The 18,810-nt window shown below is 41.4% G+C and overlaps 1 protein-coding gene across 2 annotated transcripts in view; it reads left to right on the forward strand.

Moving 5' to 3' along the window:
* Positions 1 to 16,754, forward strand: part of LOC139340766 (receptor tyrosine-protein kinase erbB-4-like) — a 297,802-nt gene extending 281,048 nt beyond the window's left edge. For both annotated transcript variants that reach the window (XM_070976738.1, XM_070976739.1), the window contains exons 21-28: positions 2,366 to 2,521; positions 4,223 to 4,298; positions 6,192 to 6,338; positions 8,385 to 8,482; positions 9,064 to 9,234; positions 13,073 to 13,322; positions 14,476 to 14,604; positions 14,809 to 16,754. In XM_070976738.1, the coding sequence (XP_070832839.1) occupies positions 2,366 to 2,521; positions 4,223 to 4,298; positions 6,192 to 6,338; positions 8,385 to 8,482; positions 9,064 to 9,234; positions 13,073 to 13,322; positions 14,476 to 14,604; positions 14,809 to 15,479 (1,698 nt within the window). In that variant the 3' untranslated portion in view covers positions 15,480 to 16,754. The remainder of the gene's footprint in view (positions 1 to 2,365; positions 2,522 to 4,222; positions 4,299 to 6,191; positions 6,339 to 8,384; positions 8,483 to 9,063; positions 9,235 to 13,072; positions 13,323 to 14,475; positions 14,605 to 14,808) is intronic.
* Positions 16,755 to 18,810: the final 2,056 nt, after the last annotated feature.

Consider the following 18,810-nt stretch of genomic DNA (forward strand, 5'->3'; position numbering starts at 1 on the left):
ATCTCCCTGAAATGCTTTAAACACATCATTGCTCAGCAGTTAGTTTGGTGTTAAACTAATGAACAGAAATGTACGAAACAAACAAGCAAAAGGAAAATCCTTTCCTTCGATGAAGCTTTTTCACCGCTGCTCATCAGTTATTCTGTCCGTCATGTCAAGAACTGAACAGAAGAATGGATGAAACTGCCAAATGCAGTTTACTGTCGGTAAAATCATAGCACATCTCTGACGCCGCCGCCTCCTTGGTGGCCTGTGGCATACTGTAACAGGATCTCTGTCCATCCATCCATCCAATCAGACAGGCATCTCAAACACGATGTCAGGCTGAATGATGAAGTGAAATGGCTGATTATTAGGCTAGAACTTGACAGGAATGTTGAGCCTATCCTGACGCGGTCCACAATATCCACCATCTAATCTGAATAAGTGTGGGCATCTTTCTCAAGGTGTGAATGAAGCAAAGTGAAGTGGAAAAGCTGCAACACAATCACGTATCTCTATAGCCATGTTTCATCTGCGTATTTTGCATCGCATCGGAAACTGCAACATTCGACAAAATGTCCTCATTTTTAATATTACACTCGCTTGAGGCATTCGAAAAGAAGTTGTGACGTAGTGAACATTTAACTCACATGACTGATCAGGTGTGCTGTGACAGAAGAAGAAGCTGTTCCTGCAGATTAAAGCGTGTCCTCATCGCTCCGCGCAGATGTGATGTGACACAAACAGAAATGTCATATTTCCATTGTGTTTTCTGTCTTTTTTTTTTCACAGCTTGAGGTTCGACTGGTGCTCTCTTAATTGTGTCATCTTAATGAACCAACTCCTAATAACCGCATAGCGTTAGAGCATGGAAACAAGCATTCATTTGCACGTTCTTTTGCCAATTTTCTCAAAATTTGTCCTACATTTGGATCGAAAGTCACAAACAGTGGATATTATGCTGGAACCTCTACACCTTCTTTGCCTTTTTATAACTCTCTACCAGCTGAACATGCATGGTCTTTGTCTGAGCTCAACTTCTTTCCATCACACACACACACACATGCACATGCACACACACACACACGCAGGTGCACCTCCATGTGTGTTGCATGTCTGCAGGAATGTGTGGGTTTGTGCAGGTGTGTGCTGGAACTACATGTTCTCTCCTGGGAGGGAGCCAAATGAGGCAGTATGATTATAGCCTTACCAATGTAATCTCACCTCTTAGACTGCACCACTCAACCCCACCTATCCCCACACCTCCTCCTCTCTCCTCCTCCTCCATCCACTCCTCCATTCATTCCAGCTAAATCCAATTTGTTTTGGTTTGAAATAAGGCCTTGTTTTTCTGTGCTCTCGCCACTTCAAACAAAGTAGCTTCTGTTATTGCTCGTCCAATTTGAAATCGTCCCCCTTCCCCCATCTTTCTGTCTTTCTCTTCAGGTCCTCCTCTCACAGTGATGCAAAAAAAAGGCAGTGAAGACTGTGGATGTGTCGCACAAAATGCACTTCTGACAAGCATTTACACGTCTATAGAGAGCTGTTCTTTTCTAGCTTGATGACATTATTGGCATTTTGTCTTAGATTGAACCTTTTTACCTGCTTTTATGGTGATGCAAATTCTGATACCCGCATTATAATGTGTGTCTGGGTCTGTCATGGTTTTCGAATGCTGATACTTATAGATTGATGCTGCTGGTGGAAAATACTTTTATGAATAAATATCTTTTATGTGGACATTTGCATTCCCGCACAGCATGTCTCAATTGCTGCCCACGTTTGACACTCAGTGGTCAAGTGGTTTTGATGGGTTATCTATACTTTTTACCAAATGGACACCACATGGAAACCTCATCTGAACACCTCAGAATGTCAGAGAAAGATGTATTTGCCTTTGTTCAAGGCAGATAATCATTATTAATTAAAGTATAGGCAGGGAGAAAGAGCAGAGAGGCAGTTTCCTGATTGTTCAGTCCATGTACTGAATGAAATCTTTGACTCCCATGGGTCCTGTTTTTGCTAAAAACCTGCCTCTGGGTTGATGCTGGTCTTACTGCATCGCCAAGCATTTGGCAATAAAGAGGGCTTCTCCACACTCTAGTTGCTGATTGATGTGAATTAGAACCGTAAAAATAACAATGAGGTGGTAATGATGATGACACTAATAATTATAGGAATTTTAATGTGGTCTTGATGGTAGTTGTGATGATAGCGATGATGATGATGATGAAGATGGATGGTGATGTTGAACAGGATTTGCGCTTGCGTGTGTGTGTTTATGCCTCTTCCTGCATACCAGTGCATACCATGCCTGCAGATAGGTGTGCTGTTTTTAATTGAACCCAACAGAAAATAATGGCTGTTTGCGTGTGTGTTGCAGGGGATGATGTATCTGGAGGAGCGCAGGCTGGTTCACAGGGATCTTGCAGCCCGAAATGTCCTGGTCAAATCTCCCAACCATATCAAGATCACTGACTTTGGTCTGGCTCGCCTGCTGGATGTCAATGAGAAGGAATACAATGCCGATGGAGGAAAGGTAAATCCAGTCTTCACTTTGTGGCACATGGAATTTACACTGTCAGACAAATAATCCCATAAATAAACAAATATGTGTCAGCATTCGCCATCTTTGGGCCTCGCTCTGTACTGTGTAAGACTGTGGAGGATAAAATGTGCCCCTCATTTAATTCTGAAAACAGTTTTGGGAAATACACTTTTGCAGAGCATTAAATGAGTGGATTGATACCACTTTCAAATCTGTATGATCATTATGAAACTACAGCTAGCAGACATGGTGCGATATCGAGCTATTTCTTGGCTGGGCACAGTGATTTCTTCCTGTGTTCAGACAGCAGTTAAGGGGAGTTTTCTAGGCGGCGCAATTGCATGCAAACTCAATGGAAAGACGTAAGCAGACAGCACTTGACCCCTGTGTCAAATACCTCATGTGTGAATGGCACTGGGTGATAATTGGCTTTGCTTTCCGTCTGGAGAGTCTTGCAACCTCACAGTCACAACAAGTCTCCAGGAAGTCACTGCTCCAGGCCAAGAAGTAGCCTAGAACATAAATCCACAACTGTCATTTTAAGACAGATTAATTGTTTTTTGTTAAAATTAAACAGAGGACATACAGCCTGTCAAATAATGAGCTTCAGAGGTGCTGGTTGTTTTTGTTTGTTTTTTCTTACCTTCAGGCAGAGCCAGGTGAGCTGTTTCCACCTGTTTTCCAGTCTAAGCTAAGCTAACCAGCTGCTAGTTGTAACCTCACTTTGGACAAACAGACATATGAGGTGGTATTAAAGTGGTGTAAAATACTGAAATAAAATGTTATCTAAAATGTTTTAATATGGCTTCCATGCTATTATTCTAGCTTTATTTGTATTGTACTAATAAGTGCTCTATTACCATTTGAGTGACCTTGTTATCCACTTTAACTATGTGCCATTTGATGTGTTTGGTTTCAATATTATTGAATTATTATTTTGGACCATACCATTGACATGTTGTAAAAGACAACAACAGACATTAACATTAATTAGGGTTTTATATCCTGAGGGAGGAACTTAGCCCATCACAAAGGACAGTTTTAGTGGAGTCAGTGAGATACTTTTCTGCTCTGCTGGACCGTTTTATTTACTTTTGGGGAATGGAGATCTCTAAACCCTATAAATGTAGTAAACGAATATGTCCTTGGAGCTCCCTGTACATGGGCCTCTGGCCTCTTCAAATCTTTCTTCATCCTTTTCGTCTTTTGTGTTTTGTTTTCAACCCCTCTCGTCTCACGAAAGCCTATTTGATCCTCTCTCACCCCCTTTCAAGTGTGTCCATCATGGTTTGCGTCAGCGCTGAGCACTCTGGTATTATCCCCTCCACTGAGAGAAAGACAGACACACTCTAACCTTCGACATCCCCCTCCCCTCAGCCTCCATCACTGTAATCAATAGAATTGGCCTTCAAATCTAATCACAGTGTTAAGCTGCCTCCCAGACCATCCTGCCATTTGCCCCACCTTGTTCCAATACAGCCGGAGCTTGTGTGTGTGTGTGTGTGTGTGTGTGTGTGTGTGTGTGTGTGTGTTTGTGTGTGTGTGTGTATGTATGTATGTTTGTCTTCTCTCTAACGGGGTTTTCACCCTCTTTGTGTGCCAACATCTTACCAACGGATGATCCAGGTTTAGTCTTTTAAATCGTGAATGTTGCATGAATTGTAAAAATACTGCTGTGCTTCTTCCTGGCAGATGCCCATCAAATGGATGGCCCTGGAGTGTATCCATTACAGGAAGTTTACTCATCAGAGTGATGTTTGGAGTTATGGTAAGATTTATCTCTTCATGTGGAACTCAGTCAGTCATGCCTATCTCACCTGCAGCTAGTTCAAAATGCAGCAGTCCTCTCTGGTACTGAAGAGAGAGACCATATCACCCCTGTCTGTTCCTCCCTTTACTTGTTACCCATTAAATATGGAATTGATTTTGAGGTTCTTTTGCATGTTTTTGAAAGTCTGCATGGGCTGCCACCAGCTCAGCCTTCCTCAGGCCTCTCTCTGAGGATTCAAAGACCAGCAGTGGCCGATTATATTCCATTGCTGTGGAATAGTTTAGTCCTCACTCTCAGGTTTTTCTCCTCCAGCGCCGCTATTTAATCATGCATTTGAGTCCTCTTAATTATTAGTACAACTACACAGTTTCTTTTATTTTCATTTTGTTATTTAATTATACAGCATTGATTCCAAAAAAAAGCCAAGATGCTGCATAAAAGATTAATAAAACAGAATTTGATGATTTAATCCTTTGAAAACCGATTGTTCTTGTTGTTGTGGAGTTGTGGAATGCTCCAAAAACACCTGTTTGAACATTCCACAGGTAAACAGGTTCATTGATAACAGGCGATGATGATCATGATTGGAGCGAGATTCACCACTTTGTGAACACATGATTGTGTAAAGGATATTACTATTACTATTACTAATTTCCCCACTGTGGGACTAATAAAGGTATATCTTATCTTATCTTATCTTATCTTATCTTATCTTATCTTACATGGGCTCAGGAACATTTTGTAAAACTGTTGTCAGTAAATACAGTTTGTTCACAAATGACTGCATTCTGGTTTATTTATGTTTTACACAGAGCCCCATCTTTTTTGGCATCTGGGATTTAAAGCACCTTGGTCAGAAATTCTTAAGTGTTTTCTGTAAATAAATGGGCCGGACTTGCCCAAAGTTGTCTTCCTTTTTAAAGGAAAAGTGATGTAGTAAGGGCATGCGTACGGTACTGTAGTCTTAAAAACTGCTCGGACATGTGATTCAGTGAGTCAGTGCAAACTGGACGATCTCCTTTAAATCCTCTAATATTAAAATTGGTATTCGCAGCCATCAGAATGTCAGCGAGATTTAAATCTACCAATCTCTTATGAGGTTTTTATGGCTATATTGCAAATAATAATTTCCCGTTTAAGTCTAACAATGACTCTAAAAGCCATTAAAAATAAGATTTCAAAAAAAAAAAAAAATATGCAAGACGGGTCATATCAAAGAGAATAATGTGTGTTTGATTAAAAGTATTAGTATGGTTTAGTGCGTCCACGTCCTCAGCGGGCTTCTGTGACCGCGGGCTATTATACTTCCATCTCGGAGTGTGCATTTACTCTGCTTACCACTTATTAGCTCATTTAGCGCTAACAAGATTAAAGCTGAAGAGTGCTGAAAGTTCAGATTGACTGATGACTTTCAAGACTCTGATTAGTTCTTCTGTCCTCTGTTGACTTGTCTTCTCTCATCTTGTCCTTTCTTCTCTCCCCTTTGTTTGGTTGTTTCCTCTTCTCTTCTTCTTGTGTTCTCTTCTGTCTCCTCGTCCCATCTCCTCTGATCCCCTCTGCTCTCTCACATCTTCGCGTTGCCTCTTATTTTGTCTCCTCACTTTTCTTCGTTTTTACTTGCTCTTCTCTGTCTCCCATTTTCTCTTTTTAACTCTTTCATGTCTTTGGCATCCCATCTCTTTACTTGTCTCTTCTCGACTCTTGCTGTATAACCCATTTTTCTCAACTCTTTAATCTTCTCTGCTCTTTACTCTTCTTTTTATCTTCTTCTCATCTCGATTCTACTTATTTTTCCTCTGCTTGTTCTATTCTCCCTGAACATCTTTCTCTCTTTCTGCACTGCTTGACTGGTGTCTCTTTTCGCTTATATTTATGACCTCTTTGTTTTAGGGGTAACCATTTGGGAGGTAATGACCTTCGGAGGGAAGCCATATGATGGGATTTCCACCAGAGATATCCCAGACCTGCTAGAGAAAGGAGAGCGTCTTCCCCAGCCGCCCATCTGCACCATCGACGTCTACATGGTCATGGTCAAATGTACGTAGAAACCAGAAAGACATCGAATGCAGCACCACTACAACCCGTACCCCCAAAAATTACCATGAAGTGAACATTTTTCTGGCAGTCCCAGCAAAAAAGATATTCACTGAAAGGTCTCCGTACAATATTAGAATATATTGTACCTGAAATCCAGTTTTTATCTCCATCCGCCATATTTCAAAGCAGAGAAACCAATGGATTTTAAAGGCGAAGAGAGGGCAAACCGTTTTTTGGTTGAAGCAGGCAAAAATAATTACACGTTTTATTGAGTGATTTTCAAAATGCCACAACAGCTGTTTTGTACAAGAGGGTCTAGGTGGTGTCAGAGATGAACTTTTTAAAGCTGAAATATTACTATTCTAAAATGCAGCCCAGCTGTTATTTTTCAGCTGATAGCGTTACAACATGAGACGTCTCTCTGATAGCAACAATAGTGAGAGATCCTTTGAGGAGCTGAATGAATTAGAAAGTCATTTTTCTGTCTGGCTGTGACCCCCACCACCAACATGTTTGCCTTGTTGGTCGGTCACTGCTGTCACGGCATCGTGCACTGGGGTCACAGGTGGGGCGGTGTAACCTCTGGCCACTGCTGCCATGACAAAGACTTGGTGCCAGCTCCACCTCGGCCTCCTCCTCTGGTCTCCAAGCCGCAGCCTCTGGGCCTCACTGTCACCTTGGCTCTTACTGACACCCTGAACCTGCGCCAACCTGGCAACCCCACACACACAGCAGGGAGAGGTCACTGTCACCTGCCTGTTATCTGCCTTTCTTTTTGCATCACACATGCAGAACTCTGACACATGCCGCACTGCACACGTGGTGGAACTGCACTTCCAATGTTCACTTCACTATTCCAGGCATGAAAGAAGGCAGCAAGATAAAAGTTGATCGTTTTACATATGGAATCTCTTGTATCTGTATGTGTGTACTTGTGTGGAAAGCCTCTGTCTTTTAATCTCTATCTCTTATTTCCCTGGATACCTAGATGGGCTCTACTCAGGGCCAGATCACATGATTGCTTTGGCAACATACCCTTGTGTTCACCGAGAACTTGGCAGAGGAACATATTACTCCATATGGCCATTCTAGTGATGAAACAGTATTTATCTTTAGATTGGAAAAAGTGATTACAATAAAGCGAACTTTGTTAAAAAATTCTGCCATTGTTCTTTATGGGACGAATAAGAATTTTTAGGTGGTGGGAAATGGTGTAAATGGAAAATCTTTGGAGACCTTTAAAAGTGGGAAATTTTATTACACAATCTAACTTTTGTGACAAAGTTTACTGACAGGTTAGTGTCAGTTACTCGTTGTTTGCTTGTGATCTTAGCGAGGCATCAAGGCATATGTATCATTTTTCATGTCACACAAAAGTATAAGCATAGCTTGACTGACTTTAAGTAATTTTGTGTTCACATGCTTGCAACATTGCTTTGGCACACTTGGAACGAGTGGGCAGGTTGCGTGGGATTAGGAGGAACACTAATCTCACTAAGAAAGTCGAGATGCCGTCACAGTAGCCTTCAGCGCAGCTCTCACTCTTCCTCATACACACCTTTCATGTTGAATGACAGCGTCACTGCAGCCACATATGCATGAACTTCACAAGAAGAATTTATGCTATTTAGGGCTCAAAAGTTCATATCAAAGTGTATGTTTTTATGCAAGCAGCACAGATAAGAACATGGCACTCATATTTGACGTGGTCTGCGTAGGCAGAACCCTTGAAGAATACAGAAAGGCTCTGCTTGATCACCACTGACACATATATACCTACTTACTGCACTTTTCCTCCCACTTAGGTGCAGTTAAGTTCAGAGAGCATCAGGAAATGAGCTGATCTTGATTGGTGTAGATGAGGCTTTTGCTTACTGCCAAGAATAAGATGCTGTGGGTAAACTTGCGCATTAATAGGGTCATATTTAAAGTCAACTGATGTTAGCGAAAACATCGAGTATCCACGGGTTTGAATGTTAATATCTATATACAGGATGTATGTGGAAGCTCATATTATTCAGACAATAACGCCAACACGTTTTTCAGGCTGGATGATTGACGCGGACAGTCGGCCCAAGTTCAAGGAGCTGGCTGCAGAGTTCACGCGGATGGCTCGTGATCCCCAAAGATACCTGGTCATCCAGGTAGGTGATGAGTGACGACATACCTGCAAGATCTGGATTACATGTCTTTAAGATGATTTGATGATATTTCTTTTTTCTATTTGTCTAAAAACCAGAATAGGTAAGCTTCCTTCAAAGTGAAACCTGGCCAGTCTTCCTCTTTGTGCTTTTTATTTTTAAACTTTATACAGGATGTTGGTATTTAGTGATGCCTTTAATATTCATTACAAACCGCTTTTTGCTTTTCTTACTCCTTTCTGAGAAAATTCACTAACTGCTCATTGCATTACCTGATTGTGTAAGGCTTAGTCAAGAAATACAGTAAAGCTGAACCTCCATCATTTGCAAAAATCAAATTAAAATTGACATAAATCTTTATTTGTGCTTTTTAATAAAAAAAAAAATAGAGCTCAACAGCATTTAGTTCTCTTTCCAAGTTATATTTACCACTTTGCTTGTTCATGTGTATTTACTTCTAATATATATTGCCTTGGATGTGACACAATTAACAACTGATCAGTCACAGTATTTCTTTAGCATTAATTACTAATGCAAATTACTGAACCCACACAAGCTGTCCATCCATGCACATCTTTTCTCAGGGTGACGACCGCATGAAGCTGCCCAGCCCCAACGACAGCAAGTTCTTCCAGAGCCTCCTGGATGAGGAGGAGCTGGAGGACCTGATGGATGCTGAAGAGTACCTGGTGCCACACTCCTTCAACATCCCACCACTGGCGTACACTCCCCGCCCACGCATGGACTCCAACAAGGTATTTTCTTTTAGCAATGGGTTGTTTCAACTAATGGATTTTTGAATAGCTGTCATAGATGATGGGAGGGAACCAACTGTTTCCACTCAGGCATCTGTTTAGTTTGTTTTTTTTTCACTGACAACCCTGACTCCAAAAAAGTTGGGATGCTGTGCAAAAGATGGAATTCCATTTTTCTCGACATTTTTTGGAATCAGGGTTGTAGTTATGTAATCAGATGGCCTGCGGTGACTTGTTTTAATTCAGGATTTGTTGCTCTCACTGTATCTATAACAGATTTCACATCACAATAGCACAGACATCCAGAAGTCTCCTTCACTGTATATGTTTATTTGCACTCTAAAATAGCTTATTTGAGCAACTGCATAGTTTAAATTGTAATTCACTCATTATAAGGCTTTAAAAGTATTGTCAGGTTTAGTAAATACACAGCTAATTTAACATAATTAAAGTCTTTAATGTTGTATCCACTGTGATCAAGAGTATGACTACAGATGTTACACGTGATGTCTTGTGACTTTGTGCAACCCTATCGTTCATATGATATCATATACTCTGAGTAGCAGCTGTTGTAATAATACTCCCACATCTGGGACTCCACTCAAAACAGGCAGTAAAGTAGGAGTGTTAATGGCACATTTCAGTGCCATCTGAAAAGTGCTACAGAGGGCATTACTGGCTGATTGCACTCATTTCAAATTAGACGCCTGCTAATTTCAGTTTGTCTCTGAGCCGACCACAGCCATATCTTTGACTTATGTCTTAAACGGGAGCTGTGTATTCATGGTCTGGTGGTGGATGATTTCTCAAATCAGATACTCTCAAATTTACTTTTCAAGTAATCAGAAACTCATCCCGAGTGTTTTGTTTGCGTCTGCCTTTTTAAAGTCGATCTCATTCTAAATTCAAGCACATCTTTGGTTTTCCAACATAAGCGAGAAGTTACACTGTTTCAATGATTTTTGTCCCTGACTCTCAATATTCTGTCAGAATTTTTTCTTTGCATTCAGTGTGATTCTGGGCCGCCAAAACATAAGAAGTGAAGGACTACTGCAACACTTAAAGCCTCCTTTTTCAGGACCTTGACTCAGCTTGCAGAAACTTAAAGTGTAATGTATGCCAGTATGACCCTTATTCCCTATAATGTGAAGGCACTGATTCTCACATGGGCTAAAAGAAATTATGAAAATATAGTCGGGTTAACTGGTTGACCGACATGAGTAAACTAGGCCTCATGACTAACACTAAGCCCTGGATACTTTTCAGTCAGCAGATCTGAAGTGAAGCAACAGCAACTCTCCATTTAAATGAAGAATTCTTATTAAATGTGCATTTCAAATCCAGAAAAACTTGAAGATGCTAAACAATATGTTTTTCAGAACTTGATCTCTCATAATACGTGTCATCACATGCATAATCAAATCATATGATGAGTCAGTACACCCAGACAAGTTTCCCCCACTGCATATTGCACAACAGCTGTTGAGGAGTATGCGTACTTGAGCAAAAAGAAGTCCTTGTAGTATTTAATATTCAGCTTGGTATGTTTTTGTTTGTTTGTTTTGTTGTTTTTCCAGCGAGAGTCATTTGAATTTAGTTGCTTATCTTTTAATTCTACATGGACTCTTTCATATTACCATTTCTTTTCGACTGTAGCAGCAGGTGATTGAACCATGATGGAAACGGAGACAATATTAAGTCAAAGCAGTCGTTCAGATCATCTAGAAGGCCGTTAAAGTGATGTGGGAATGAGTTTTCTCAGCGTGTACTGCAGGACTCTCCTGTTGAAGCACAAAAGATTGAGATCTTAAAACAGAACTCACACAGCTTTCTTGCTTTCACTGTCGTCTCCCTGTTGCTCTCTCTTTCTCCGCCGGTTTCCCTTGGTCTTTTTCCATTGTGAAACTATGGTAATTGCCTTCTTCCAATTTCGGGTTTACAGCCAGATTCCCTCAGTTCTTACTGTTCAAATGTTCATCGTCTATCTTTGGACTTAAATCTATCACAAAACCAGTCACACAGCCAGGCAACTCAACCATTTTGTATTCCAACATCCCCCTGTGTTTGTGTCAGGATGAAAATGCCTGCTGAATGCCAATGAGAGACATGACTCCTTTTGCAACTCTGTTTGGTGCATTTCAGGGTGTGACAGATTATTTATTTGCATAATATTTGTAAAGTTATCCTCCACTCTTTTTGGGCTTTCTTTTGGGGTGCATGCTGAATTAATTAGATTAGATTCATACAGCCACATTCATCCACATAAATCATGTAGATGATTGCAATGAACTCAGTTATTGTAGCAAACAAAATGCAATATTTACACATAACTATAATCTTCACACTTGCATGGTTGTACATTCACTCCCACAACCATGCGTTACCACCACACATGAAACTGTCGTTTTTAATATGTATTCTCATGCCTAACAGTGACAGAATTTGCAAGAATTCCAAGTTTAATCGTGACCAAAACACTAAAACTCTGCTTTTTACAGAGCGACATTTGAATGGGACGCTTTACTTGATGTCTTACTTTCCCACAGTTCACCGTACTTCAACAATGGATTAATTAAGTCCATGATGAGCTTTGTGGCCAAGATTCTGAAGAAATAATGTGACTGTGACGTTGGCAGTTCACTTAAATGACTTCAAACATTACTTAAGCTTTTTTAAATTTTACTTTTGTGTTAAGGTTAGTGATAGTAATTTCCTTTTAGAATACTGAGACAAGAGAGGAGGGAGGAGGTGTAAATGAGGGCTGAGAGAGGACGTAGTCACCACAGCGCAAGCTCTGGAGCTTCAACTAATACTTCCAGGCTTCAAGTGCAGACCACTGAATGAGAGAGTGAGGTGGAAGCCAACAGCGATCGACAGCCAATGGAAAATAATGATGCAGTTACACACAGAAAATGAGCATGCTAAAGTTCTTGATGGCTTTGGGGCTTTTGTGCATCAGTAGCATACACATATACCTACTGTCACTAACTAAGAATAGTCAATATTTCTCCCACCTCTGAGTGCCCCATCTCTAATGTGTAAAGAAACTCTACTCAGGTCTGACTCTTGCTACAGGCCTGAGGAACCACTTTCTTGTGGTTTACAGGATATCAAAAAATTAATGGGAGAACATGATAAATAAATGAGTATATAAACTGTTGTCCAGAAGTGAGATTTGACCCAAAACTTTCATTCATAGACCAGAAATCCAGGAACTTCGGCCACCTTTGCCATTATTTCAATATGTGTGCTTAACGACAAATACATAAAACGGGGAAAAAAACAGATTCTCTATCTATATTTACTGAAGCTGTGAAGGGAAAGTAAGTGAGGGAATGGGGAATGGAAAACAAAAACCTCTTGCTGGATACATGGGTAAAAAAGATAAATCAGAATAAAGCACTCAGTGAGGTTCTAAAACAGCTCTTTTTGTTATGAGCACAGACACAAATGCACACAGCAGGGCAGGGCTGATATGGCTTCTTTAAGACTTTGCTGCATGGAGCCTTTTAATTAAACTCCTTTTAATTAAATTGTCCTTGGCAGTCATGCTGCCATATCATTGTTTGGCACTGCTGTTTGTCTCCCCTGCCTGTCACATTTAAATATTACAGATGAACAATAGTACAAAGAACTTGAATTGCCCATTTTTCACACTACATTTTATCTTCTTTTTTTTTTTTTTTTTTCGTGTGGTCCTATTTTAGTTGTTTATTTTTGTACTTCACCAGTGAATCGAGTCACCTGCTTTCAGAACTAGTGTATAGACCAAAGACTGGACACACAGTTATAACCTCACATGGATACTTAACCTTCTCCCTCTTCTCCTTCTTCCCAGAACCAGTTTGGCTACCAGGACCCCAGTTTCAGCATGGAGGACATGTTGGCCACCCTCCCCAGAGTGGTCTCTGTTCCACCTGTGTCTGGAGGCTGCCTCCCTCCACAGGATCTGGCCTCTGGGGGCCAGATTGGTGGTGGATTTGGCTGTGCCAGCCAAGATGACCCTCGTTGCAATGGCACCCTGAGGAAGAAGGCCTCCCCAAGGTCAAGCACCCTTGTGGCTGGCTCAGTTCTTACTGCTGGACAAGGTAAAGCAAGGTGTTATCTGAAAGTTACAAACTGAGGGGAAGTTTCAGTGTGTGTGTGTGTGTGTGTGTGTGTGTGTGTGTGTGTGTGTGTGTGTGTGTGTGTGTGTGTGTGTGTGTGTGTGTGTGTCCTGAGACAGTGTGAGACTGATGGATATTGTAAGAGTAACAAGGTCGATAAAACCAGGCCTCAGTTACATTAGATATGTAGTTCTAATTGTTTTTCATTGGACAGCTTTGAGTTTTAATGCATTTTAGACATTTTTGTATGTTGAAATTTCTTCTCACAGCCTGCAGCTGTCTTTACATCTGTACAATGTTTTTTATATTATGGACCAAGAGGTCCATCATTTTTGTTGTTGTTGTTATCTATGTCTGTGTGGACAGACCTTTAACCAAACATGACTTATAGGCTTAAGAGTCAAGACTATTCTAGACTAAGTAGACTATTATTAGTACAAAATTGTAATATTCATTTAAAAGTTGCTGTATAGTCTTGCATTATCCTGCACCATAACCTTTTCCCACACTTTCAGGAATAACATACAGAGTGAAAATAGTTAGTGTCAGCTTTTAAAAATCCATAGGCTTAACATGCAAATCATAATATGTGCAATAACACATCGATGAAAACCAGCCCTCAAGCGAGCAGACAGGCTCCTGCCCTTCCTCGACTGACCCTCTGTGCTGTTTCCTCATTGGTATTGCACTGTGACAGTCGATCACTCACCAGCAGAGGATTTGGGAGATGAGAACAAAAGGATAAGCTTGAATGTAGCAGCTGTCTGGCAAAGCTGAGCTACATATTACACCTCTCAGGCAACAGGAGAGACGCAGCAGCAGTGGCAGCTTGTAGCTCTGTTGAGACCAAGAGCAGGATTTTTTGGGCCCATTTGTGTCTCTTTTGCAGCTTTGTTTGTTTAGAGAAAACATAATCAAGCCTTAAGCATAAATAAATGTGTATCTGCCTACTATGCATTCGTCATAGCCCTGCCTAAGAGTTGAGTCACAGGACAAAATTGACAACAGTATATGAGTTTAGATTGAATTGAAATTGTGCTTATTTACAAATCTGTCCATTCATGGAGACATGCTTTATAAAGTGCCATGTTTTAACTTTCTTTGTTGCATTCTTGCTGTCTTTCTGTTTCCCAAGGTGGAGGGGACGATAACAGCGGACAGCGTTACAGTGCAGATCCAACTGCTCTTCTAGTGGAACGAGGAGCAAAAGGAGACAAGGACCAGGATGGCTACATGACTGCCATGAGAGACAAGAACAGCTCAGGTGCTTTTGACAGTTTTGAGAACTGCTGAATTTGTCCATAATGTTAGCAGATGTTTGACTGATAGCAATAATAACCTAAATAATTTGTGTTTATTTACATTGTTTTTTGATGTATGATGTGCTTTTGTAGTGGCCACAGTAGCTCCAGCTTCGATTGAGATTAAAAGATCTGAGCTAATCTCACAATCCCATTTTTGTTTCCAGACTATCGCAACCCAGTAGAGGAAAACCCCTTCGTCACACGTCGTAGGAACGGTGACGCCCACGCAGTGATTGATGGAGCGGGTTGCCACACCCTGCACATGGCTGGAGCTGCTGCTGCCCCCAAGAGCCAGTCCGTTCATGGGGACGACGAGTATATCAACGAGCCACTGTACCTGAATACCTTCCTTAACCCTGGGGACAAGAACGGATTGGCTGGCGCAGTCTCCATCCCTGGCCCGGGGTCCTCTGCTGCCCAATCAGTATCGCAAACAGTCAACCCATCGACATCGAGCCACACAGTCTCCTCCTCTGGATATGTGGTACCTCCTGGCCACCTCCCCCACCCATCGTACCCATCACACACCCTGCATCCGGGACATTCAGGACACACTCTGCACTCAGGCATCACCAGCAACACCATCATGTTTGATAAGAAAGGCAAGAAGGCCACTTTTGACAATCCTGAATACTGGCAGCACAGTCTACCCCCGAAGTCCTCACTGCACAACCCTGAGTACCTGCAGGACTGCAGCACACGCTTCTTCTACCGCCAGAATGGACGCATTCGCCCTGCTGTGGCCGAAAACCAGGAGTACTTGTCCGAGGCTGCTATGAAAGCTGGGAATGTGTTGCCACCCCCTCCATACAGACAGAGGAACACTGTGGTGTAGTGACCCACCTGTAGCACAATGGAGGGATGACTAGAGGGTTAAGGGTGGAGATGAACGGGCATTGAACAGTCCTCTCGTTTCCATGCAGTACTTCTCAACCTGGGTTCTCCTTGCACCCTCCTTGAACACGTCTCTCTGTTATGTCTGATTGCAAGTCTTTTATTCTCACCCTAAGGTTCTGACTTTTCTTGACAGGACTACAGTCACTGGCAGCCTCACTTGACATTCAAACCATCTTGTTTCGCTCCATCTTTGGCCCTGAAGCGTAAAGAAAGTAGACACACCTCTTCGAGGTTGGTTCTGTTCTGGAGCACACTGTCCTGCCATCTTTAGTAGTAAAAAGGCACAAAACAACGTAACAAAAGACTGAAAATGTTTGATGAGAGAAAAAGGAGAAATGAACTGAGAGAGAGGATTGTCACCATGCCCTTACATGCTTTTCTTTATCCACCCATGAATTGCAATCACCATGTCCTTTGCGCACATTTTCCACCTAGCTTGATGTACACATTGCAGTATGCACACATTGCTGCTGCTTGTGTGCTGCCTGTCACATGACACATGCACATGGAGTTGTGTGGGAGCTACCAGCAAACCCGCAGTCATGCCGAAGAGCCCTTGCTTGCATGTCTGTCTACATGCTTCTTTCACTTACACATGTTGCTGCCCCGGTAATGGAATTCAAACATTTATCACACACGGCTCATATCATACCTAAAACATGTTAACATGCCTGCAGCCTTGACACACCAATAATAACCCCACATGAATTCATAAGTAAATACACACACAAGCACTGACAGATAAGCCTGCTGCCACTTGAAATATATTCTGAAGGAGAAGCTTCATTGACCTTGTGCTGGAAGACAGAGTGTGCCGATAATGGCAGCCAGTGGTGCAGCGCAGAGAAAGGGTCAACAGAAAAGTAAATGTCACCACAGTTTTATGGAAATCTGTGATATCACCCAGTACCTGGTGGAAAGCATCCGACAGATTATTGGCATGGCTAAGGTTGGATTTAAAAGGTTGATCGCTTGGAAGAAAACCCTTAACTCCCCACAACGGTATCCTTCTTGTTCCTCTTTCATCTACACCAGTCCAGTCCGAAGAGCCAGCAAACCATCCACTCCAATATTACTGTTATAAGATCATTGTAAGCGGCATCATGACTGGCATAACTAATGCTAACTGCAGTACAAGGAATAATGTTTCAGTGGACCTCATGCTTGGGAATGGACACATCTTTTAACAGGGAAAGGAACATGAGAGCATATGAACTGACACAAGAGGAAAATATGATTTTAGAATCTGAATCAGCTCAGTTGTTTTTTTGTTTTATATATATATATTTTTTTTCTTTTTAGGTATCAGGGATCTGTTTACTTTGTTACCTTGTCTTACTCTTACGCAAACAGCACAGACACCCAGCCACGAAAGAGCACTGTGGAGGTGGTAAAGAGGCTAACCCCGCAGAGCTGTAAATAAGCCAATTACATGTCATTACAAGACAGAAATCCCAGAAAAGGCTCTGTAGACCGAGCAGTGTTTGGAAAGACATATAATTGCATCAAAAGATGCGGATTTTCTTTGCAGCTCTCAATGTTCATATTACTTTGTGTCATAGAAGCTAAGAATTAACTTTGACCACATAGTTTTGACGACACAGCCTTGCTCTGTCTCTGAGGGTTTCAGTGGTTCAGGAGGAGAGATTGTCATAACTGTCTAAGAAGGTCTCCTCTACATTTTTACCATGGATGACCATGAGAAAACAGGACACTGTCTTTTGTATCCGTGTTTGACATTAATAGTGAGACATAAGTTAACACTGAATCCACTGATGCTACAGTAGCTTCAAACAATGCTGCCAGATGCCACAGTAAACTCTGACAGAGACCACTAGCATCTGCCATCAAATGACTTTGAAGCCTAATTCAGTCTGGGGTTGATAATTTAATAGTACTTAATGCTCTGACACAACCAAATGACTTTGCTGTTATTCGCTGTAAGCAGCAATTCATTTTTTCCTCATCATGTTGCAACTATAATTTACAGAGACAAAACAGATAGCTTCCAGTGCACTGAAGCCTGTTTTCAGTATCCCCACTCTCTAAAGACTATCATAGTAGTAATATGTGGGGTTGGACAATATAGAACAATATACAACACACTTATACCGAGATAGCAACGGCTTTGATGTCTCTTGTTTTACTGGGCTATTGCATGCACTGCTGACAACATCTGATTTACAGGATTTTTACATCAATCTGACAAAATACCTTGATTGTATTTAATCTCTGGATTAAAGGGGTACTCCAGCAATTTAGCATCACACTCCCATAAAGTCAGGGGACTCTTAAGTATCAAAGGATGCTCAAATTTGAAGGAGCAGAGGCCAAGATATCTGTATTCTAAGGCCCCAGCATGGGTTAATCTCCAAAACCACAAAATCCTACAATTTCCATAATGCGACTCCACAGAAATCAATACAATTCAACTCATTCGACTCTTTTTACCACCAAAACCCCAAACCTCCGCTTTTCTATCCACAATATTAAGTCTCAAGCCGAAGCAGAGATAACCCTGGTGATGTCATGCATGACATCAGGACATGCATGACATCACCAGGGTTATATTCTGAGCAACACAGCTCGTGATGGAGTACCCCTTTAACCAAACCAACATTCACATCAGTAAATATTTCTCAATTAAATTTCCAGAAAATTGACCATATCATGATACAAAGCAATATTGTAATAGTAATCTATACATACCTTGATATCAGATTTTATTTTAAATTGCCCACACTGAGTACTAGGTGATAAATTCCTGAAATTTTGAGACCGACTAACGCCTGTGCATGTCTCACTGCTGACATACCAATACACAACCACTGTTACACAACTTTGTGCCTCTCCACTGAAAGCACCAGGCAGAGGGAAGAGTCAGGCAAGCAGTGCTGATGATTTACTGTCCAAAACACAGATGTTGCCCCGGCACAGTGTCTCAGGTTTTATGGGGAATAATAATCATCCATTTGAGCTCCAGCTGAGGCACAAGTTATCACATCATAAACAGAAGTCAAACTTACTGAAATAAAAGTGTAAAGGAAGACAGATTTGTGCTGTGGTACAAAGACAAACTGCAAAAATGTGCAACTCAACAGAAATGTAGATTTCGCAAAAAAAGTTTAAAAAAGGAAGAGAAGATGAAGAAGAAAACAAGAAGAAGAAGAAGAACCTGTTCCTGCTGTTGAGAAATTCCTGAAGATCTCTGCACATTAGATGGCCGAGATGACTGGTTTTGTTTCTTCGTCTTCTTTGAGGTTTATTGG

This window comes from Chaetodon trifascialis, chromosome 12 (assembly GCF_039877785.1).
Source record: "Chaetodon trifascialis isolate fChaTrf1 chromosome 12, fChaTrf1.hap1, whole genome shotgun sequence".
Taxonomy (NCBI): Eukaryota; Metazoa; Chordata; class Actinopteri; order Chaetodontiformes; family Chaetodontidae; genus Chaetodon; species Chaetodon trifascialis.